At 42.5% G+C, this 25,258-nt stretch overlaps 2 protein-coding genes across 3 annotated transcripts; both read right to left on the minus strand.

Annotated features, from left to right (window-relative positions):
* Nucleotides 1-898: 898 nt before the first annotated feature.
* pgap1 (post-GPI attachment to proteins inositol deacylase 1) lies at nt 899-20,902 on the minus strand. 2 transcript variants are annotated; one of them, XM_076998392.1, is made up of 26 exons: nt 20,589-20,901; nt 19,817-19,970; nt 19,340-19,515; nt 18,769-18,940; nt 18,007-18,167; nt 17,138-17,190; nt 14,208-14,274; nt 13,104-13,209; nt 12,805-12,863; nt 12,616-12,699; nt 12,276-12,325; nt 11,984-12,035; nt 10,530-10,607; nt 10,218-10,293; nt 9,758-9,831; nt 9,514-9,565; nt 9,353-9,419; nt 9,140-9,245; nt 8,322-8,360; nt 7,906-8,094; nt 7,542-7,768; nt 7,318-7,453; nt 6,899-6,949; nt 6,471-6,679; nt 5,239-5,343; nt 899-5,125 (listed from the first exon to the last, which is right to left on the minus strand). In XM_076998392.1, the coding sequence occupies exons 1-26, from the start codon at nt 20,718-20,720 to the stop codon at nt 4,984-4,986; spliced, it is 2,817 nt and encodes a 938-aa protein (XP_076854507.1). In that variant the 5' UTR covers nt 20,721-20,901; the 3' UTR covers nt 899-4,983. The 2 variants fall into 2 exon arrangements, 1 of the variants encoding a protein (XP_076854507.1); XR_013129703.1 differs by lacking the exons at nt 6,471-6,679; nt 6,899-6,949 and having other exon boundaries at nt 4,989-5,125; nt 20,589-20,902.
* Nucleotides 20,903-22,245: 1,343 nt separating this feature from the next.
* maip1 (matrix AAA peptidase interacting protein 1) lies at nt 22,246-25,181 on the minus strand. Its single transcript, XM_076998394.1, has 5 exons — nt 24,805-25,181; nt 24,532-24,603; nt 24,329-24,455; nt 23,332-23,446; nt 22,246-23,051 (listed from the first exon to the last, which is right to left on the minus strand). The coding sequence occupies exons 1-5, from the start codon at nt 25,144-25,146 to the stop codon at nt 22,973-22,975; spliced, it is 735 nt and encodes a 244-aa protein (XP_076854509.1). The 5' UTR covers nt 25,147-25,181; the 3' UTR covers nt 22,246-22,972.
* Nucleotides 25,182-25,258: the final 77 nt, after the last annotated feature.

Genomic DNA, 25,258 nt, shown 5'->3' on the forward strand with positions numbered 1-25,258 from the left:
CTCTTCTTGATCCATTAAGGTGAACAAAAATCTGGCATTTTGGGCTCCCTCTTTTTGAACTTAAATAGGCGTCAACATTTATCAATGTTGCTGCGACATTATAATTAGGTGTAACCCTCAAACTCTCCACCTCTCAAAATTGCAATAACCCCCAAAAGAATAAAAAGTAAAAATAAAACATTTGATTAAAGAAAGGTTTTCTGCACAAACTTGCCCAGTTTAGTTATGTTAGAGTATGCATGAGCACAGGCACTATGGTCTGAGAATACGGTCTTGGGAAGCAAAATATCTTGGGCAGAGACAGATACCTCTTACACAATCAACTCTTCACCATCACAAAGTCCATGAAGACCTTCAAGTAAAGTATGTAACTCAAATTTCTGAGCATGGCATGACCACCTGAGCATCAACACCTGAATACTGTCACAGTGAAAAACACAAACTATTCAATTAGATGGTCTGTCTGTTAATCACCAGCACTGTACTTGACATGAAAATAAATTATACACCTCCATAAAATTGCACATAAGACACATAAATGTAATGTTTATATACAAATAATGGAGAAAAAAAACATATCAATGTTCCAAATTTTACTGAAAAAAAGACAAACCAGAATACTGTAACTTTTCACCATTTTATTTTAACAGCAATATCGCTCACAAACTGCACACATTTCATGATAGTTTTAATTAATATGTGAACATGATATAAAAACACATCAAGGGCCATCAACAAAAACAATAAACAATGTTTTTACTCCTGAGAATTAACAATGTTCACTTGATCATTTATAAACAAATAACCTGCTGATCTTGGGCTACTGCACCATATGATCTGATTATAGAATCTCAATCTATCTCAATGTTTACATTTGACACTTTGTGGCCTTCTGATCATAAGCACAGTCAGATATCAAGATGAAGACCAGCCCATGTTAGTAATGATCATGGCTGATTCAAGACCTTTTTTTTTTAGCCCAAGCTAAAAACATCTTCTCAGATGCTCCCCTGTAGTGTGCGATTCAAATCTATCTAACAAGGCAACTGCAATTTCTGGGCTGCAGACAGCAATACTCACAAGCACTTTTAAAAGGAAAAAAAGTACTTGAATGTAAGTTGCAACTGGTACTGTTATCTGTTACAGACGATGCTTACATTTGATTGAGACAACTAGCGGCTAATAAATAGAAAAGGCCACTAGACAACAATATACACAACAGCTGCAGCTTGATCAACGTTTATCCTTCCAAATGATGCAATAAAATACGCAGTTTGCTGTATTTTTTTTTTTTTGTTAACACAACACAATAATATACAGACATCTGCATTTCATCCACCTTACCGAACGTTCAGATTCATTATTACATAAAGATATTCAAGTCTGACCACAAAAAATTGGAAACTTGGGAGTTGGATGGTTTGAAGTATTCTGACACTAGTCTCACCTACATTAGTTCCCTGTATGCATTCGCATGGCAGCTTAGGCCACTCCGACTGTGACTGTACAGTGACTGTACAATGAAACAACAGCATTTTGGTTTACAAGGCAGTGAGCTGCGATCTAGAATCAAGTTAATAAAAAACTTTTTTCTCTATACAGTCTAAGATTAGTCCAGCTGATATGAAAAGAATTTTAGGTCATGTTTCAGGTAATCAAATTCTATACCCACATGTTAAAAAAGTAGATCTCATTCACAGACACACCACAAAGACCTGGAGATGTACTACTGTACTGGAGACGTACTACTTTACTGGAGACGTACTACTTTACTGTGATGGCAGGCTGTTGAAAGGGTGTTGGGCCTCAAGTGTACTCGCACACAACTGAGCCCTGGCCATCATCCAGCACCATGGACAGCAACCAGTGCCACGCCCAGCGGCCAGCGCTGGCAGTGTGCTAACTGGCACAACACTGCTCCATCTCCATGGTGGTCACCACAGAGAGCGGCACACTCAGACACCCACGAGAGCTGGAACTCCCCTAATGAACCAGACACAGACTGCACTCTGTTCATCTCCGTCACATATGTGTGTTGTATGCACGTTCTGTTCCTTCCCATCACAAAAGTCACATTCTTAGAGCGATTCAGCTTGACATATTGCTTTATATGGTAGTACTTTAAACCGTTAAAGCTATGAGTATGGAGTAAACATAATTTGTAGGCCAAATTCACAATTTTTTCTAAACTTTTCTATCATTGGGTAAGTTAAGAATATTTCAGGAAGGTTGAAGTTTTAACAATATTATTTTACCTAAAGAACACACAAAGCAATTAACATCTGTCACTATAATACTAACTTACCAACATGTTGAACCTGGGCTGAACCACTTAAGGTATAAATATGGGGTAAAAACATTCTAAAAACGTTCTATAAAAAATTGTAAAAACGGGTGAAGCTTCTTTTATGTTGAAGAGTTTTAGCCGTCAAGATGAAGCTGCCCCGCTACCTGCTAGTAACAGTAACAGTTCTTTAGGAGGAACTTCAGGACCACCAGAGCAGGAGAACACTGCTGCCACACCATAAGCTGTACACACATTACATCTCAGAGCAGCAGGACTGATCCTGGATCAGTTCTACTAGTGTGCGCCTGGCAAATGCTAACAATGATTTAATCGGACCTGATCAGAGATCAGCAAATCAACGTGGAGGAAAGTGGTAAATACAGTCTCTTGCCTCGAAATAATCAGAGCACGTCACAGTGTACACCAATAAATGTAAGAAACATTCATACAAAACATTATTTGCTGTTTTTTTAACTTTTACAGAATAGAAAAGGCTGCTGCTCACAGCTCATATCTGGCATGAGGCAGAGCTGTGTCACAAAAACAACACAATAAGAATCTGACATTCAGCAGCGCACAACAGCATAAAACGCCCACGTGCACACACACAGTAACACACGTTAAATCACACACGGACATACACACACACACACGTGCGCAGTAGGGACATTCACAGTGCAAGTGACACACGAGTGTGTCATTCATCATAAGGGCCAGTTTACATCTATGATTTACACAGAGTGTCAGTGTCCTGCTGGACGGGTCAGCGGCAGCAGGGTAAATTAGGGTAAATTAAGATGTCTGCTCTCTGCAAACTGTCAGATGGAGACTCTAATCTTAGGGCAAAAGTGTCTGATGATCGTGTGAGCTGACATTTGCAATAATTGTACATGAGTAAAATACAGCATGTGATGTTACTGAAGTTTAATTAGGCTGTTTAATCTTAGACCAGACACCAGAAACTGCGAAAGGTCTATGCTTATGAAATGGTTGGATTGTTTTGTATCATGTAGCTTTTCTGCAATCTCAAATCACCAATGTAGAGAGCTTAGTTTTCCCTAATCTAAGGCAAAACAGCTTACATAGTTCAGCTCACTGCTTTGATGGAAACGGCCCTTTTTTCGAAGCTCTTTGTGGCTTCAGCATGGTTGAGCATCTTAGATGTAAACCGGCCTTTAGGGAACTTGGTCCAAGGAACAGAAATTCAATTTCTTTTTTTTTCCTGGAGGCATTTAGATCGAAGCACTGAGGCAAAGGGTTGTTGGTGAATGCTGTCTGACAATCACACGCCCCTGCAGAGTGTGCCATACAGACGGGCAGGGTAAAGGCACTAGATATTCATTTGATTTATCTGATTGGACAAATGAATTTGAATTATCAGATTACCTAATAACAAATTCTAGGCTAAACTAAGAGCACAGTGACATTACAGGTCCCGAAACCGCAGCTGACACAGTTCTGGTTTTGAAGAAAAGAAATGGAGAGTGCGGGAACACAAAGACAAATTTACTAAAACAAAATACGTTCGAACACACAAACTAATTCACACACACATTTCTCTCATGAGCTCAGTTTTCACACACACATTGACATAAGCAGTGACGATCACCAGTTACGTCAGTTATGGTTATGGCAATGTGTCTAAGCTAATCAATAAATCTCCACCCCATCTCTGCACAAAATTACAAAAAAAATTATTAGATGTTTTATTCTGCTCAGGAGACCATGAAAATCATGAGTGTGCAGTGCATACATGTAAACTTCAGTAATTAACAAAATATATATTAGAAATAAATAAATATATATATTATTACACTGCAGGGGAAATAATTATAGATTACTCTGATGTAGGCTAGCACACTAGGCTAGCGCAAGCCACGGCACCCATCTTGCACATTATAATTAATTCTTCACTGCAATTACATGATTATACCACTTCAAGAATATTCCTCTTACTTCTTAAATGCTGTTGTGTAAGCAGTTTACATCCAACATTTGGAATTATAGCAATTATCCTAATTCTTGCACCGCCACTAGGGGGCGTATGTGCCTCATTACAAATGATTGATATCAGATATGATATCACACCACGATTGATATGACACCAAGATAACCTCACGCCTAAACTATTAGTGGATGGGTCAATTATGAAAGACTGAGATGGGGCTGGCTCATCAGGAACGGGAAAAACACACACATCCCAAATGTCCACACACAGGAAAACAGGGCACGCACTCACGCAGCCAGTGGCACAGAAACACAAATGACACACTTCCATACCGACCAAAAAACAGGTGACACTAAGAGCTAACGGTTAGCTTTGCATATCTTCGGTCCAGCACAGAAACCACAGACACAATCATATGCCTTCATGTGAATTCATCCTCAAAGACGAGGTAAAAACAAATGAGAGAGGATTCATTAATAGAGACACCAAAACATGTGGTTGAAATACCCTGTTCATAAATTGCCCATGATGTCATAATGTCATGATGTCATAATGTCATGATGTCATAATGCTGGATGATAAATAGCATGATTCAAGATACACAAATACACTGGAATTGCTACGATCCAACGGAGGACGCAAAAACAGCGCATGCTAAGGCAGTTGTGGTTTGGTCAGGCTGGACCCAGGTGTGACTCTAACCTCAGCCAAGACTACCCATGGGTTAGGGCCAAGGGTTCAGCAGGGGTCAAATGTGACAGCAGGTCACTAACAGGGTAAGAGCAGCGGAGAAGAAGTGAGTGACTCGGTACAGGTGAAGAGAAGAAAAGGCCATCATAGCAACACACAGAGGAAGCAGCAGGCGGGACGTCACTCCTAGCATCAGTTTACTGAAACAGATATAAACACAAGCTTATCAACACAAGTACCCATGTGTGCTCACACACACACACACACACACACACACACACACACACACACACACACACACACACTCACGCACCTGTGGCTCAGAGTGGCAGTACTGCAGTTAGTGAGGAGCACAGAGGCGATGAGCAGAGGAAGTGAATATGGCCACCAGGGGTCAGGATCGAGACGAACAGAATATCTGCAAGATAAAAGTCAACACAACTGAGACACTAGCACTACCACCATCGTCATGACGAGACACTAGCACTACCATCATCATCATGACGAGACACTAGACCTACCATCATCGTCATGACGAGACACTAACACTACCATCATCGTCATGACGAGACACTAGACCTACCATCATCTTCATGACGAGACACTAACACTACCACCATCGTCATGACGAGACACTAACACTACCATCATCGTCATGACGAGACACTAACACTACCACCATCGTCATGACGAGACACTAACACTACCACCATCGTCATGACGAGACACTAGACCTACCATCATCGTCATGACGAGACACTAGCACTACCATCATCGTCATGACGAGACACTAGCACTACCACCATCGTCATGACGAGACACTAGCACTACCACCATCGTCATGACGAGACACTAACACTACCACCATGGTCATGACGAGACACTAGACCTACCACCATCGTCATGACGAGACACTAACACTACCACCATCGTCATGACGAGACACTAGCACTACCATCATCGTCATGACGAGACACTAACACTACCACCATCGTCATGACGAGACACTACCACCATCGTCATGACGAGACACTAACACTACCACCATCGTCATGACGAGACACTAGACCTACCATCATCGTCATGACGAGACACTAACACTACCACCATCGTCATGACGAGACACTAACACTACCACCATCGTCATGATGAGACACTAACACTACCACCATCGTCATGACGAGACACTAACACTACCATCATCGTCATGACGAGACACTAGACCTACCACCATCGCCATGACGAGACACTAACACTACCATCATCGTCATGACGAGACACTAACACTACCATCATCGTCATGACGAGACACTAACACTACCACCATCGTCATGACGAGACACTAACACTACCATCATCGTCATGACGAGACACTAACACTACCACCATCGTCATGACGAGACACTAACACTACCACCATCGTCATGACGAGACACTAGACCTACCAGTGTCTGAGTTCAGCTGTGTCACCGCTGCCTCTTGTGAGCGCAGGAGAACACAACTGCAATTTGGATTTTGTCCAGCCTCAAATCTAAATCTAAATACCTGAGGTTACGGCTCCAGTAGACGAGGGAGGGTGAGCTAAGCATCATGGGTAAGGTGAACAGTGTGGACACGCTCAGGTGTAGGTGCAGGTCATCTCTGACATCCTGCAGTTCTGACTCTGATAAGAGGGGGGCGCTATTGCATTCTTTCCCCTGTCCTCCTGAGCTGCTGCAGCCACAATCAGAGTTCTGCACCACTGTCTGGGGGGCCTGAGCAGAAGAGAATGTGCACCGTTCACAATTAGCTATTAATAATACTGAAAAAGCTCAACTGATAAAGTTTTTTATTTGTTTTAAAATGTATAAACTATTCCCTTAAAAACAAAGTATTTAACATTTAGAGATTTTACAGAGAGAATAATACAACATTTACGATGTACGCCACGTTCACAATGTTCACAAGGCCAAGTGAAAGCGCAGGAAACGTACCAGATTCATCATGTAACTGAGTGACCGCTCGGTCATCTTTAATCTGAGCACCTGGACAACAAAACACAACCATGCTGCATAACACACCTAAAGCCTTGCTGAACGCATAAATATCTCAACAAAGACTAAAAAAATAGAATCTAAAGAAGTCCACTGTGACATCACAGAGACCTACAGTGTGACATCACAGAGACATCACAGAGACCTACAGTGTGACATCACAGAGACTTACGGTGTGACATCACAGAGACCTACGGTGTGACATCACAGAGACCTACGGTGTGACATCAAAAACTGCACATTTGACTAGATGGACTGAATGAGTGTTCTGTGGTTGAGGAAAAAGTATAACTCATCAAGTGGTTGTAAGCACTTGGGTGAAGTCAACCTGAACTCAGTCAAATGGCATCCACACGTACCCGGTACAGATGGATGAGGAAGCTGGCTGTTATGGACAGGGCTCCACAGGTAGCTCCACCTACCACAGTGAGGATGAGGATGAGGAGGGTCTGAGCCGCAGGGTGAAGGGTCCCAGAGTGCCGAGACACTGTAGGCCTGGGGCAGACAACAGCACCACAGACATGTTAGAGATGTTCGCTCCTCCAACGTGTACATGTCAGTCCAGCCATAAACCTCTAGTTACCTGTGCAGAGGGGCCAGGAGGAAAGACAGAGCATGCACAAACGCACTGAGCACTGCGCTCCCCCAGAATGCAACTGCTGCCCCAAGGACACAGAGCAACAGGGAAATCAGGTGTGGCCAGTACTGCCCGGATCCCACTGCATCATGGGACACATCCTCTGTGGAGGTTAGAGGCAGCATGTCTACAGTAGGGAGTCCCACTGCAGTCCAGCCCTCTTGAAACCAGCCCTGTCTGCCAGAGAGGATGAGAGTGGTAAGAACGCAGGTGAACAATTCAGTTTCAGGTCCAAAACTCTAAATATTAGCCACTATTAGCCACAGGCTCCTCACTACAAACTGAAACAAAGCGAGTTGTAGTGTTGGACCTGCCTGAGCAGCATGTGCAGTAAGAAGACAGGCAGCTCCACCGTGTGGGGTTGAAGTCCTGAAGCGACGGCCTCCTTCAGAGTGAGGACGCGGCCCGTCCGCACCACACAGCACAGCTGTCTCCGCACTGCCAGCATCATCACCGCCGCAACGTACACGAGGAGCACTGGACCACAGCTCCGCAAGACCTGAGACACGGGACACAGGACATGGGGACACAGGACAAGGGACACAGGACAGGGGCGCATCGTATCTTGGTTTGTCCAGTTTCCACTACAGATTGGACTGTTTTCAATGTTTGAGTGATCAATTCAGTAAATGTTATTAAACAGAATGGAATGATTATGTCGATTGGTTAGAGGTTCCCTGCTGTGCAGATGAGATACAACAGAATGTGTCCAGATATTCATATTACCTGTCCAAGCACTTTGGAAAAGGAGCTTCGCACAGACACCTGTGTTGGGATGAGACACTCGTTTAGCTCATTTAGGTCATTCAGACACCAATTCTGGCTAAATATAAAAGTGGTCTAACAACTCCAGAAAGAAAAGGAACCCCTTCCAGAAGTTCTGCACTGAGAGCGGTATTATTTTTATATATACTCCACAAATATATTTTACATATAAATATACTTTACATATATTCTATCAGTTGAAAATAAAAAAATATATTATAAACTTCATATTAAAACAAAAGCATTGTGTGAACTGTAACCAGCAGTTCATTTTACAGCGAGTGTTTAAAGTGTTTGGTGTGATGATGTTTGGCGTGGCTGGTGTCAGCTGACAGCTCACAGCACACACACACATTCACAACTAGATCTGATCTGGCACCACACGCAGAATCACCTCATTATACTGGAGGAGCAGCGTGTGCCTCCCTGTGCTGCTAAAGGCTCAGTGATCTCGCCATCGCCACCTGCTGGCAGGGCCGTACAAGCGCAGCGGGGAAGAGAGCCACCTCAGCCAAACACAAACTTCTACGCTCCACTACAGACACCACAGCGATTACATCAGACTAGCTTCATTACACTAAACGCACACTACACTAACGACTACACACTACACAGCTCTGGTCACAATACACTACATTACATTTAAATACATAAAAAACTACATTATGTACACTGTACATTACACTACAGAACTACATTAGATAACACTAGACTACACATTAGATAACACATTACATTTATATACCAATCTAGCTGCAAGTTGCATTGTGGGAAATTACCTTGTACTGACAATTTGGAGAAGTGTGGAGTTGCAACACGGCACTTGAGGTGTTGTCATGACGACTAGTATGTAACATGCCAGAGATCTCGGTGGTGGAGGGAACGCTGAAACGAGCCCCATGTTCATTATGAGCTCATTAGAATTAAGAGGCTGAAATCAACAACACGGTGAAGCCTGCAATGAGACCTCAGAGCATCTTGTGTGCAGTTACCCTGCAGTGACGAAGGAGTCTTCTCTAAACCACGGCACCTTCATTCTGTAGATGTTGGGCAATCTGTCTAGAGGGCAAAACATGAGGGACACTCAGACAGGCCCCGATTTGCAAAAAAAAATGTTAAAATGTAAATCACTGTGCTTGGAATGTAGACTTACCTTTAGTGGCCTTGCAGTGACTTGTTATTATGATTTTGAAAGCCTGATAAACCTGTGGGTTGAAAGGGGTTACAAATTAAAAGTCTGCATACAGCTACAAACAGCAACTGTGGGGGCAACTGCTAAGTCTCATGAGAACACATGGCCTCAACGCTAGAAAACGCTGCACATGACTGACTGGAGCATTAGAATGACCTGCAGTGGGACTTTTATTTTGAAAGAGAAGAGGAGAGGAGAGCTTTACCTGATGAAAGTGCTTCAACTGTACTGTGTGGAGTAGCCCAGATGAGTTAATAGTGATATCACTCGTAGTCAAACCTGCCAAAATAACATTAGTATTAGAATATTACACCTAAAATGTAAATCTAAAATTACATCTCAAATGTAAATCAAATTCTTCAATTTGAGTGATTTAATTTCTATTTTAAAGTATAATAATTTAAGAACTACAGGACCAAATTGATCTTTTACATTGTTTTTATAGATTTTGTCTATGTAATCGCTGCCTAAAAAATGCATGTTGTGAGTTAACCCTGTGCTGAAGTTGGTTAATTCAAGAGTATCTCAGCACTAAAACTGCCCCCTACCAGGACAAAACGTGTAGGTCCTGAACATAAATATAATCCAAACACTAATAAAGGAAGATTAATGTTTGGGGAGGTTTTGGTACGTTTGTCACATGTTGTAGGTCAAATGTGCGTTACCAAAGGTCAGTGCACTGGGCACAGAGAGGGGCGTGGCCAAGCGTTCCTCTTTCTGCCACTCACACTCCACAATGAACTGGAAAAAAACCAGAGAAAAGCAGACGAGTCCCGATGTGAAAACGTGCATTTCTAGTATAGTTATGGTATCAAATGATATACTATATCTCCAGTACTATATAAAAACTGTAGTAGTATATAGTACTACTGTAGGAGACTACATAGTTTTCAAAACTTGTTATAACCCCCACCCCGTGAAGGAAGACCAGGTCCTGCCTGTCTGACAGGAAACACATGGGGGAATGACATGTCTACCTGTCTCGCACTGGGATTGGAGGCATCGATAACCAGATGAGACATGGCAGACATCTCACCCAGCCTCACTGATATGACCTAGTGAGAGAAAAGAAGAGAAAAATGTCAGTACATGACAGGGAAGTACAGAACCCAACAGAACCCGACAGAACCACCTCCCCAAACTACTGCGCAGCTGGAACAAATCGACACGCAATGAGGATTTATACATCAAGACAAGATGCTCGTTTGACACTTAATTACTTCTGCAGATATGCATTAACTTCCTTGGGGATAAGGCTGCTGTAGCCAGGAGCTACTGACATGTGACCCACACTCATCTAGAACAACAGACAACCCTCACCTAGAACAGACAACCCTCACGCTACCCCAGACCCTCGGGACTTTACTGCGACTGCTATGTACAGTAACACACTGCATGCTACACACCACCAACTGAAATACACCACATTCATCTTTGTGTTGTTGACAGTGTCTACTCAAGATATACAGACATTAGATAGATTACCTGTACAACCATGTACAATACAAAATTCACTTTGACATATGTATGATATTCTGAATTACTTTTACTCACTGTTTTAGACAGATGTGGGACAAAATACTGCACAGCAAGAATGCTTTCAAAAATAAAAGTGATGATATTTCAATACTGAGTGTGACTACTCTACTCCACTAGTGAACTACGCTACTCCGCTAGTGAACTACGCTACTCCGCTAGTGAACTACGCTACTCCGCTAGTGAACTACGCTACTCCCCTTAATTTCTAGTGAACTACTTCTTCTCCACTACACTTCTTTACTACACTTAGCCATTACACCTGCACCATGTGAGTGTAACTGCCCTATTTAAACATTTAAAGTGTTATTAAAGTGTTAAACTCAGAAGTCCTTCTCTGCTTCTTTGACTGTTTGGTGGTGGCAGCCGAACGCCAGCAGACGGTGAGCATTAAGGAGGAGGTGGAGGACGGCCAACACCAGCAGAAGGAGGAGCAGGTGGAGCCCAGACGCTCTAGTGTACATCTGGCTTTCCCCAATAACCCCACCACGCTGATAAAGTGTCATCACAGCTGCCTACAGCGAGAATGAGCGCATGTCACCTACGTCATTCGGAGGAAACGTATCAGTCAAAGTCCTGACATTCCAAACATTCATTCCCCTCGTGAACGTCACCACTCTACCTGTTGTACCAGTTGTCTACAGCAGGTCCAGAACAGGAGGAAATGTTCCCAGACCTGCTGCACTATGCTTGTGTCCAGGTTGCTTTCTTGCATTTATGGCTTTTATTACTGCTAAAGGATTAAGCGTGTTCTTTTAAAGAAGCACTTCTATGCATACAAATAATAAAGACAAAACACTAAAAGACGCCACTTTTTGATTGTACTGTTGAGACTGCATGCTACATCTTTTTCTGCACCTGAAATATAAAAAAATAACATTTATATAACATTCACCTTGTAAGCTGGAAGAAGTTCTGTTCTCCATGACAGATCCGTTGCTTGTAGACTGAGATATTTAAAAAAGATGATGTTACAAAACAGAACAAGCTTTGTTTCTTCTTATAGTTAACTTTTAACATACACTGAAAACAAAACTAGTTGAGCTAATATCACTAAGTATTTAGTGATGCACTCTTATTGTTCCAGTAATTTGTGGAAGAAGGTCAAATTAAACTTTGAGTGGTTAGAATTTAAGTGTGATTCCTGTTAATTCGGCATGTGAATGTAATTCAGGCCCAACACTCACCACATGGATTTGCCCATCATGGTACAGCCAAACATCCAGCTAGATGTGTCCTGCAGAACACAGCAGACATGCAAGAGGTGAAGACGTCAAGCAGAAATGACAAATGACAACACTTGAGATGAATAAGCAGTAGCACACGAGCACCAGCACTCCAACGGTGACCCACAGTCCTATACATTCAAACTATCAACACAAGAACAGGGGGGACTGACCATGTTTGTGGAGTGTGATTAGAAATGAGACTGTGTAGCTTTTGTGTAGCTAATGTTATTTCTTCCTTTGCAATTTAGCTTAAGCATCTAAATGTTTAAACAGGTGCTGGTTATCGCCACAACCTCACCATGTCAGTGCTGCGGCAGTGAAAGTGAGAATAGGCCTTCCTCCGGCTGGACAGCACAAACAGGAAGTACTTCTCTTTAGCTTCCTGAAAGGTAACGATTGGGGACATGACTGGGACGCACTGTAGCCATGGCAGAGTCTGCCTGGTGTATTTGTGCGTCACTCGTACACTCCGGTGAGAACAGCTTACTTTGGTGGCACTATAGAACAGGCGCAAGGTGTTCACCTCACTCCACGTCTCGGGACGACCTGACGAAAGAGAAGGTTGGACAGATACAGCGATCTACATCAAAGGAAACATACACAGTCTCATACAACAACCACCACTAAGACAGAGAAGGACAGAGAGATAACAGCTCAAACAAGGACCTGGATACATGCGTTATTCTTCTCAGAAGGACAATGTGCACATGGACATGTGTTTGGTGTTTAGAGTACTCATGAGTGTTCAGAACTCTGCGTGTGTGAACAACGCAAGGTCACACACACCGGAGAAGCTGAGGGTGCGGTGGAGCTGGTGAGCAGGGAGACGACCCGTGTGCTGGAAGAAGTGATGACTCAACACAGATCTCCTCTTCTCAGCATCCTCTGTGAACTGGGGATGATAAAAGTCAGTACAAACCACACAGACGCACACGTATATTCACCCAGACAGCCGCACCTGCAGACACAGACGAACAGACGAACACTCAAGACTATGTTTAAGGGGGTCATGGAAAATGTCCTATATTAGAGCTGATAATCTGATTTTATTTCCATCCAAACTGGCTACATCAGAATGTTTTTGTGTCTGCCTATCAAATATTCATGGAGCAAACCTCCTACCTATTTTTTGTCGTGTGAATTTTAGTCCTACTTCATAGTGGATTGGAATACATTTTCTACACTGGAAAAATGTGTTGAACCACTAAACTTGGTCGTATGTTGCCATATAGCGTGTATCAGTGTCCCGAGACATTAAAGATCATTAAAGAGTCACTCAACAATTTACTTAATCAGGATTTACCTGATTCTACATATGAGCTGGGTCAGCACAATTAGTAGAATCTAAATAAATAAATAAAGTAAATAAAGTCAAAAAATTATAATCAGAAAAGTGAGAGTCTACGGAATAAAGGGGTGTTTATATCTGCAGCAACAGGCAGAAATCATGACCCAATATTCACAAGATCTCCAGTGTGGTTTATGCAATAATTAGTTGCATCAATTCTGGTCCCTTACTTAAAGAAATTTGTTATTACTATATAATACTTTAAATTATTTGTTTGTACTGAAACTGCTACCTATTTACAGTTACTAATAAATCAGTTATCTGAATTAACTGAAAATTACATGTTTCAGGTTTAATTCATGTTTCAGGTTGATACTCTTGAAAAGTGCTTCTTTAGAGATAATTAATTTCTGTCTGGATACAGAGGGATACATTGATAATTCTATTATGTGTAATAATTATCATGTGTAATAAAATTATTAATGTCCCAATGAAAAATGAAGTCAATGCGAACATGGCTAGAAACGTACAGACAGACACACAATGAAAACACATACAAGAGACTCACAACAGAAAAGTACAGGCAGCAAGACAGCGTTCACCTGTCTAGTTTCAGGTTCTATGAGCTCAAAGAAAGCTCGCACCGTGGCCAGCACCAACTCCTTACACCTTTAACAAAAATAGTAACACAACACAATGCATACAATTACAGTGAGCACTTCAAACAATGTACAATACAGATTTCCCTTATTACCTCAAAATAGAATTAACCTTATTACACATAATTTAGGTCCCATTTGTGGCACAAACACACAGAAACTCACTAGTGTACGTGAGCTGTGTGTGAGTGAGTGTAAGATCAAGTAACTGGAGGACAGCTGCAGACACCTGAAGATTCTCCAATGACATGAGAGCACAAAATGAGAACAGCTACATCTTCACAGGATGACAGGACCTCACGGGAAGACAGGACCTCACCAGCCAGAGGAAACAAGATCAAAGCCGTAAACACCTACGGCCTGCCAGACAGCAGACACCTGCAGCCACAATAACCTGGCCATGAAAAGAGCTGCAATCTGCCAATGTCAATACCAGAAAACTCCTCAATATGCACCGAGTACTCCAGCCAAGATCCAATACTCAATGGATGCCTGCCAGGGAGGAGTGAAAATGGGCTTTAAAAGTGTAAAATCCACTGTCCATAGTGAGATACACCACACCCATGAATACAAGCGATGGACCCCACCGCTGAGCCGATGGAGGAGTGTTTAAAATGGGGGACACGGAGACCGTGGAAGCAGTGGCTGTGTCATGGAAGGACGGTCCCTCACTGGAGGACAGTCCTTCACTGGAGGACGGTCCCTCACTGGAGGACGGTCCTTCACGTCCACTCAGTCTGTATTATCTATCTTCTTGCATGGCTCTACCCAAGACGATTGGATACAGGCACCTGCAGGCACCTGGGGGATGGTCTGGCTGCCGGTGGATGTGCTGATACCGGGGTTCACCTGGGGAGTAACACTGCAGTCGGAGCCTACAATACCAGCATCACTGCTCCGACACGGAATGAAAGCCTGGCATTCATCAACAGACATTTACAGTGACAATATCAAAACCCAGAACTTTCAATTCTAACTTTTACCTAGTCTGATTGTGTGAATTATGTGTGACTTGTGTATTTGTGTGTTAACGGGCCGCCCAATGGAGGATGGGTTCCCTTTTGAGTCTTGGTTCTCCCGAGGTTTCATCATAGGGAGTTTTTCCTCGCCACTGTCGCCTTTGGCTTGCTCATTAGGGTTCTGGACCCATAGTATTGTTAACCTTGTAAACCCTGTAAAGCTGCTTTGCGACAACTTGAGTTGTTAAAAGCGCTATACAAATAAACTTTGACTTGACTTGACTAGAGGACGGTCCCTCACTGGAGGACGGTCCCTCACTAGAGGATGGTCCCTCACTGGAGGACGGTCCCTCACTGGAGGACGGTCCCTCACTGGAGGACGGTCCCTCACTGGAGGAACCACCAACCGAGCTGAGGTGGCTGGCAAAGGTAAATGAAAAAGGCAGAAATGTATCACGAGCAGACTGTGCAAAGGAGCCAGAGACAACCAAGAACCTAGTTGGATACAGGACACAGGAAGGACAAAAATACGGATATGAGCTGGAAGACCCCGAGTCCAAATGAGAGTGGCTGAAAACAACAGCGATACAGTGGATGCTCCTGATTGGATGGACAGACAAGAAAACTGTGATGAACCAACCGTATAAGATCAAGAAAACAACACGTGTAGTAGATGTGGCAGTCCCACATGGTGGATCTTCCAAAGGAGGGTGTACGAGTGTGAGAAATATCAGGACTAGTTCATTAACATAAAACTACAGCTGGATGAAGGTTCATTAACATAAAACTACAGCTGGATGAAGGTTCATTAACATAAAACTACAGCTGGATGAAGGTACACTACTTGCAGGTAACTTTAAGAACTGTAGTCGAAAATCAGCTTGTTTGCTTCACATATTAGCCCTAATATTATAAGTTAGAGATGTACTGAATATTCGGCAACCCTAAATGAATCAGACTGAATCTATTATCTACACTACTGACAAGTGAAGTGCACTAAAATATTGAAGTTTTTATTCATATTTGGTAACTTAAGGATTTTTTTATTATTAGCATGCAAATAAAGCAGAATCCAATAAAATCGCCAACACCATCGGCTGACCTCTGACCCCTAAACATAAGCATCGGTTATAGAAAAACCCCTATCGTCCGATCTCTAATCAGAACATAAAAGAAGAAAGACGGCGAATTTGGAAAGTTGGTACCAAGATTAGCCCACTGGTAAAAAGGCACCTCACTCTGGATAAACGTTCCTGGGCTCCTACAGATACAATTACAGTCCAGAAGTAGTCAGGGGACAAAAAGAAGATGTGGTTGGTATAGTGTAGTAACAACCACCAGGGATGAAGATGTGGTTGGTATAGTGTAGTAACAACCACCAGGGATGAAGATGTGGTTGGTATAGTGTAGTAACAACTACCAGGGATGAAGATGTGGTTGGTATAGTGTAGTAACAACTACCAGGGATGAAGATGTGGTTGGTATAGTGTAGTAACAACCACCAGGGATGAAGATGTGGTTGGTATAGTGTAGTAACAACCACCAGGGATGAAGATGTGGTTGGTATAGTGTAGTAACAAGCCTGGCCTCTGCTACTGTTTGGCCATATGCTCGTTGCTCTGCCCATAAGACTCCAACACAAACTTCTCCCCATCTTCTGGAACACTGAAAACATTTCAAGTTGCTCTGGATAAGAGCGTCTGCCAAATGCAGTGTGTGTGTTTATATATAAAACACGCACAAAAACACCTACAAGTGCACACACACACACACACCTTACCATTTATAGATGTTATAAATATTAAATGAAGTTCTCAAGTAGGGACCTTAAACTAGAGTATTACCTACTTTAAAAACTGCTGTAATTTCTGTCACAAGGCTGATCTGGGACACTAACGTGAGTGAACTACATACCACACAATGGACAGATGATCCGTAGACACCCACGTTCTGGGAACAGCTGTGACCTACAAAAGCACAACAGTCAAACAGTTCTTGTTTTACATTATGACGTACTGCAACAAATGTGGCTTCTGGCGTAAACTGCTCAATTGTTGAAAAGGTTACAGGATTCATTTAGAAACCAACCAATTAACAGTAAACTGATTAATAACTAACTAATTAACTAACTAATTTTACTAATTACACTGATTAAGCAGACAAGTGATCCGTGGTCACTTACGTCTAAGGGACAGCAGTGACCTACAAAAGCACCACAGTGAGTGTAATGGGTAGGTAGAAGAAACCCAGCCCTGTCCACACAGAACATCTCTGTTCCACTTGAAACATCAAAATGGGTTCTGGCTATAAGTGTTCAAATTAGTTCAGGAGACAAATATACCTAATCTAACAAATGAACAACTAATTAGTAAAGTTAATATCCACTATTCATGTAACACTGGTGGCAATTACTGTTGTAATTATTAAGAATTGCATAATACTGTCCATTTAAGTGAAGGATGATAACCACACTATAACCACCCAAACCTCATCATAATCATAACCACATCTGTCATACCATAGCTATATCTACAACTACAACATAATCATACCTAAAACCATATACTCACCTTATTAACCATAACATACCAATAACCATAACATAACCATAACTATGGCAAAGGTTTCACCTATACAAAACATTCTGCTACAAAGGATCTTGTTACTACTCATATTCTCTTAGTGAGGGCAGGGTTTAACGTTGGAGGGAGAACTCGGCTCTTAAAAAGAAATCCTAAATTAGTGGCTCCCAGTTATGTCATGGTCATTGCCATTTCTCTTACCACGACAGCCATCTTGTTGGGGTCATCAGCGGGGCAGGACAAGGCCGTCAGGCCCGATCGCACCTGGTAGTCGCGGTAACCACCTCCCACTGACAGGACGGTGACGTTGCGCAGGTCTTCAGCCTCTGACCTCCAGCGTCGCCTCACAGAGGAGTAGAACTCTGCCACAGAGAGCCAAGGACACAGACAGATGACAGTGAATTATACAGCTACCAAAATACGTCCTGGAGTCACTTAGCTGTACAGTATGAACCAAACGATGCTAACTGGGATAATGATCACTGTAAGCTACATAGGTCAGATTGTCTAGTCTGCGTATCTAGTCTGAGAATGACCACAGTTAATCAATTTGGATAAAAACTGTGTAGAAGAAAAACTCATTTTTATAGATTTTGAAATAGCTAGTTGATCTAGTTGACTTTTATGTCTGAAAATAACCAGAGAATATTATATCAGTTAGAAACTTCTGCATTCCTTATAGAATATTATATTATGGTCACACAAAATGCTAATTTCCTACTACTGGAGGTAGTGGAACTCCAGAGAATGGAAATAGGTTTAACTAAATTGTTAATATTTTGTATTTAATGAAAACAATCAATATGTTTATATAATTCAGTTAGGTATAAAGACACGATATTAATAGTGAAGTGCTATGATCAGACGAAAGTGCAAATTAATTTTAACATGGAGCATTCATGACACTAACTGTACCCTCAGGCAAACTGTAAACACGGCGCTGGCCAGAAGGAGGCGCCCTACCCAGTATGTAAGGGTCCAAGGAGAGCACAGGAGCCAGGTGAGGGGAGGCTTGTGTGAGGATCAGGCTGACCAGGCCAGGGTTGAAGCTGGGCAGGGTGAAGAGGGCCCGGGCCACCACACCGCCCATGGAGTGGCCCACCAGCACCACGCTGCCAGGGGGGTCTGGGCACTCCTGCCACACCACCAGCAGAAAAGTTACGCTCAAGCGCTTTGGGGAAACCTGTGTGTTGACTGCTGGCGCAGAGACTCAGCTTGCTTGTTTTTAAGTTACCATATTCTCAAAATCTTGAACGCGCACTGCAGAAAACTGCACGTGGTTGCAGGCACGTAACCAGACATATAAGCAACCAGTGTGCAAGTAGACATGTTTCTCCAAGACTACAATACAAGACTACAACTACACTGCTACAATATGATGTCTAAAGCCTCAATATACAAGCCATAACTTTTCTACAAATGTAAAAATTGTGTCTACAAAAGAAACACTTAAACAAAAAGAGTTACTAATGTCTATGCTTTTATTCTCTGTGGCTTGATGTATGTATTGTATTGTATACAATTAACCTCTGACCTTGTAAAGACGCAGAATGACCTTGATGCTTTCATGAAGGAAGAGTGTCTGTCGGAGCAGGCTTCCACCGTACAGAGCCACCAGCTCCTCGTTGAAGTCGACAGTGAAGACATTCAGATGTATCCCACCATCCATGTTCTCAGCCTTTCTTAATGCCACAGAACCCAAAGAACGACCTGAAAGGTCAGAACAATCTAAGCAAGGTGTGTGTGTGTGTGTGTGTGTGTGTGTAAAACGTTTTATTTTATTCTGATGAAGTAAACCACACTTTGTGTAATCGAGCATACTATATAGTCAGAAGTACATGATCGATCATGTCAACGGATAGAAAACAAATAATGTAACAGCTAATGAGTCATGTCAACCTTTTAATACCAAAGGTGAAGTGAAAACGAGTCTCACATGGGTCTCGATCTAAGTGGATGAATGTTTAGCCCTGTACTGAGTGTTTAACCCAGATTGTGTAGTAAGTCTTACCTTGTTTATAGCTGCCTGCGTTGCCAGGTAAGAATAGAACGGGGGCGCCAGTGAGTTTAAGCCCCCGTGTCTCCTGAGCATACGTGCCTTCACCATAGAGGTAGAGCCCATACGCTGGGTACTGACGCACCACGTGACGGGGGAGTTGCACACGCTGCCCACAACACACCCACACACACACACACACACACACACACAACGTGTACCTACAGTTATTACCAGGTCTTTATCTACAACCATTAACTGACATTCACTTAGCAGAGACCACATAAACCCAGCACCGATCCAAGAATTACTTCTAAATCAACCTGTGTCATCATTACATTTACAAAGACTGGTAGTTTGTTTATAGCATAGTAAAGTTCACTAATTAACATTAGAGATCAGATACACAGCTACAACAGTACATGTGTTAGACAGGTAGATTACAGATCAGACACACAGCTACAGGTAAATTAGAGATCAGACACACAGCTACAGGTAGGTTAGAGATCAGACACACAGCTACAGGTAGGTTAGAGATCAGACACAGCTACAGGTAAATTAGAGATCAGACACACAGCTACAGGTAGGTTAGAGATCAGACACACAGCGTTACTACAACACCTACGTCAGCTAACTGGCTAAATCAAAATGTCCTAAAACTGCGACGAAAATTAAACTTGCAGGTTCAGTTCAGTAACGCAGCGAGGACGTGAAGACGTACAAGCCCGCTGCGTGACGGCGGCGTGTGAGCAAAGCCGCCGGTACCGTGAAAGGCGCCGGTACTCACCCGGTACTCGGGGTACTGGAACATGTAGGTCATGGCGCAGCGGTTCTCCTCGGTACCGAGCAGCAGCTCCCGCAGACCCAGCAGCAGAACCCCGAGAGCGCCGCCGTAAAACGCGTAAACCATCGGCCTCATCTTCCCAGCTCGCTGCTCTCGGTGCTCGGGGATCTCTCGCCGTCCCCGTCCAAAACTACCATCACCGGCCCGGTGCTGCTGGGGGCCCGGGCACTGACGTCACGGGAACGGCGGCTCGCGAGGGAAGATCCGCGGAGCGCGACTGTGCGCGAGACCACGGACTGGTGCACCGGCAGGACTGTGAGATGCACTAATGCTAATACTAATACTAATACTATGACTATGCATACTCTGATAAACTAGCAAACTGCATTCTGGAAGCGTCGACATCCTTTTAATTAAATTACTCAATCTATCATTTACCTGCACGACAGAAATGATAACTTGTAACAACGAGCAACAACAATCATTGCAGTTACATTATAACGTGTAACGTTATGCACTATGCAATGATTTAAAAATTTTTTTAATCATTGCATAGTGGTGTCGTGGCGGACCGGAAAAAGAAGCAGAGAATGACATTTCTGATAGAGGAAATGGCCCTTTATTAAAGTATTTTTGTTTCGGTTGTTTTTTTATTTTATTTTATCAAGACTCAAACAGTAACAATCTGAAAAAGGAAATAAGAAATGGGGCGAGGGTAACTACGACACACACCTCACATTTCTACACATTAATAAACTAAAGACACTTGACTAAATGACACAATTAACCATTTAACAACTATTTACAACATTCAGTTGGTAACTAGATTACGTCCCGGAGAGATTCATGATGGCCCCTTCCTGCAGTGTAGGTTGTAAGGCCACCTGTCCTTGGCAGTCGTTTGCTCATGTTTGGTGAGCACTGTGTCACCTTGGAGACTCAGACGTGCAACGTGAAGGTGGAGTAACCTGGTCCTGGTCACTCCGTCCTCATCTGGCGCTGGACAGCTGAAGCTCCGTGGACATCTGGACTTGAGGCTCAACCCCAGAAGAGCTGGAATCAACCTGTCTGACTCCAGCAGGACCAGGGCTGGGTATTAGTCCCAGTCCAGCTGGTGTTGCACGGTGGTGAGAGTCCAGTAAATATGCTCCATGAGCCTCATGAGAAGCATAATCTGAGTCCGTCTGACCTCAGACATGACCCCTGACCCCTGACCCAGCACCCCAAACCGACAATGAACTCCTTGTCTAAAAACCGTGAGCAGCTGTGATCCGGATCTGGTTTGCAGTATTTTACTGGTCCAGTATCTCTTCTGGCACACCGGTCACACCGACATGGTGCAGTAATTGTCCGAAGTGTCGATGGAGAGCCGTTGTTAACACCTGGTGTCACAGCTGCAGGGCACAAGCAGTCATAGCACGTTTCATCCAGCTCCACTAATTGCAGCATCACCATGACGTGGCTGTGTTTGGTGGCCCCTCGTGACTGGGTGGAGTGTGGGATCACATACCTCACATAGTTTCATAGTATTGTATTTATCATACACATTGCCAAACGTTCTTTTGTTTCGTTATCTGGTCTCAACTTGACAAATTATACATGTAATGCAAATTTATAATGATACAGTTTTTATTATTTATTGGTTACATAGTTGTTGGGTCACATGGGCCCAATAGTGCAGAAGACACTGAGACACTCCAACTTAACCAGACCCTCATAATTACAAATAAACAACAACAACACACTAAATGTCACAACACAATGTCATGTTTCTGGTGCCCGTATTCGTTCCATCTAATGACCTGTCATGAAGTTGTTAATGGCTTATTGGCATATCTTACTGTATAATTTCTGTATACATAAATTCAGATCTGCTTGAATTCATTTAGCACCATTTCATCCTCTAGCTACACACGGAGACCCTCCTGCCTCAAATGTGATTTTTGGGAACACAAATATTACGCTACCAGATAATTCGCTACCAGACCATTACCTCAATTTTCAGAGCACTGAACATCAAATCTGAAAAACTTGGTATAATTTATATCAAACTTTAAAGAAAAGATGCAACATTATTAAACGTACAGAAGAGATTGTTTAACTCAGTCACAACTAAATGGTGCAAAGAATGTCTTATAATCTGTAGGATGTCTAAATCTATAATTCAATGAGTTACTAATCTGGCAGCTGTGGATCCATTTAAATTTGTCCTAAAATACATGTGGATTTTACATAATTGCTCACAATCTGTACAGTACAAGTATCTTTGATAAGATGCATTATTTCCAAATAAAGATGTTTCAAGAATATAGGCCTTACCAGTGTAAATTTAGTAGACCCTAACCCTAACCCATAGAAATATATATGTTTACAGATTTCTAAGCATTTTAATCAAGCAACTTAGAGTGTTCTATTCTTGTAATGGTCCAATCTGGTGTTACTCCCTGGGTAAACTCCCTCTGGAACCTGCAGAGACAAAAAATAACTTGCTCTGAAATTTATATTATATTAAAACCTATAATAAAATTCTAAACCTGTTTTGTCCACTATTATTTTATAGATTATGAATACAGAGCCCCATAATCCTACCAAACAATTAATACTGAATTAAATATAACACAAAATAAATTCATAAATGCTTCCTTCAATAACTGTTCTTCTAATATTTCTAATAGGGAATTAAGTGACAGGCATGTTACCTGCAGAAATGAAAGGAAGACTTCTACTAGTTTAGAGTAGTACTCACTCATAGTTGGCAGTGAGGATTCTCTTGCTCATGCGTTGTCCCTCCATAGTGTCCTCTGGCAGTTGGGTATTGGTTACGTACCAGAAGCGCATTAAAATGCTGACGAATTTCCTCCCTGATAGTAGCACAGAAGGATAGTAAGTTGTCCATTTATGCAGGACATAAATGTGCTACAGTTCACCGTTCCAGGCTTGTACAGATCAAACAGATTGACTAACCTTGTCTGTGTGGACTAGACCAGGACAATAAAAACAAGACTATCAGGTGAATGGAGTGTTTTGACATGTAGATGCACTTTATATCACGAACCAGCCACTGTGGCACTGGACAAACATCATGTGCCAACATGTTTATAAGTATCTTCAAGTAAAACACTACATAGCACATTAATAGACACTATAAAACAAACAAATACCAAACAAACAAACAAAAAGAAGTATGTTTTTTGATGTTTTCAAAATGTTATTGGCAACAAAACCCAAACCCTACAGACAGGCAGAACAAAGAAGCATCTGGATATCGGAACTTCACCAGGGAAAATAACTAAAAACAGTCAGTCATATAAGCTTAAAGATTAAGATTTGACTTTTACTGGTTCTGAGTACATGTGCAAGGCAGTGAAGTGCAGTATTCTTCATCCTGCTTCTGCTAGGCTTAGGGCACAAGATCTGACGTTGTATAGCACCTCTGGAACTGAGAGGGTAAAGGGTCTTGCTCACGGGCCCAAACTCACAGTCTTCTGATTAATAGCCCATTGAAAATCCTACTCACTCAGCCAGGAATTTACTATTATTAATACACTTTTAAATTATTGTGGTTTCCCTTTGAGTATTGTGCAGAGGTGTAACTGCTGAATCAATCTAACATCATGTTTTAATGTTTTAATTTCTTGAAAAGACCCGTTTGACCATTACATGCTTACAACCATCATAATCTGTTCAAATGTAGACTATTTCACACCAATATATGTTGCATCATTGATAAATTCTTCTCTCACCATTGTCGTCATAGTAGATGCCTACATCCCCTGGTTTTGTGTACACAATCTCATCTGGATCAGCGGAAATTGCCTTCTTGTGGGTCAAAGGAAGATTACCAAATTTCTCCTCCAGCTTGCCAATTAGCTACAGAGGAGAGAGTCGGTATGTTTACACACATCAAAACACATCAGTGATTTTTTTACAAGGTGCACGTTCTTACATCTTTAGCAACCAGTCCTTCGAGTGCTTCAAACTGACACTGGGACAGAAGTTGTGAAACGTGTGAGAAAGCCTGTTTAAAACACACACACACACACACACACACACACACACACACACACACACACACACACACACACACACACACACACACATTCAGTAAAGTCAATACACATAGTCGCTGCATTTCTTTGGAGATTCTATTAATCGTGAGATTTGCACACTGTCGCTTCAAAACATCAGTGTCTCTCAGTCGGGCCGTCCTGACTCTCACCTGTTTGGCTCCGTCCGTGAACTCTTCGATGCTGAACTCTTTGTCAAAGTAAGTCCGGATCAGAAAGTAGTATATTCGGTTCCGTATCCAAATCAAGGGGGTTGGAATGTCAAATACAACAAAATTTTGATGCTTGTGTCCCTCGCGGTCTGAACTATAATATCTGACACTGGAAACAACAGTCGGTAGTGGTGTTTTGGTGCTGGGCCTGGTGAACACACACCTGGTGAACACACACCTGGTGAACACACACCTGGTGAACACACACCTGTCAGATCTGAGATAAGACGTGAAGACACACACAGGCCTCCTGCAGCTCCACCTGAGCAAGGGCAGCGCCATCTTCCCTGTCCCACCGCAGGGCTGTCCGACTGTCAGCAAACACCAGCTATCAAAGTTCCTACCACTTCAAAACGTTCGTGAAATACAGTTGTTTTGATCAATTAAAGCACAG

Source organism: Brachyhypopomus gauderio, chromosome 3, assembly GCF_052324685.1.
Source record: "Brachyhypopomus gauderio isolate BG-103 chromosome 3, BGAUD_0.2, whole genome shotgun sequence".
Classification (NCBI taxonomy): Eukaryota; Metazoa; Chordata; class Actinopteri; order Gymnotiformes; family Hypopomidae; genus Brachyhypopomus; species Brachyhypopomus gauderio.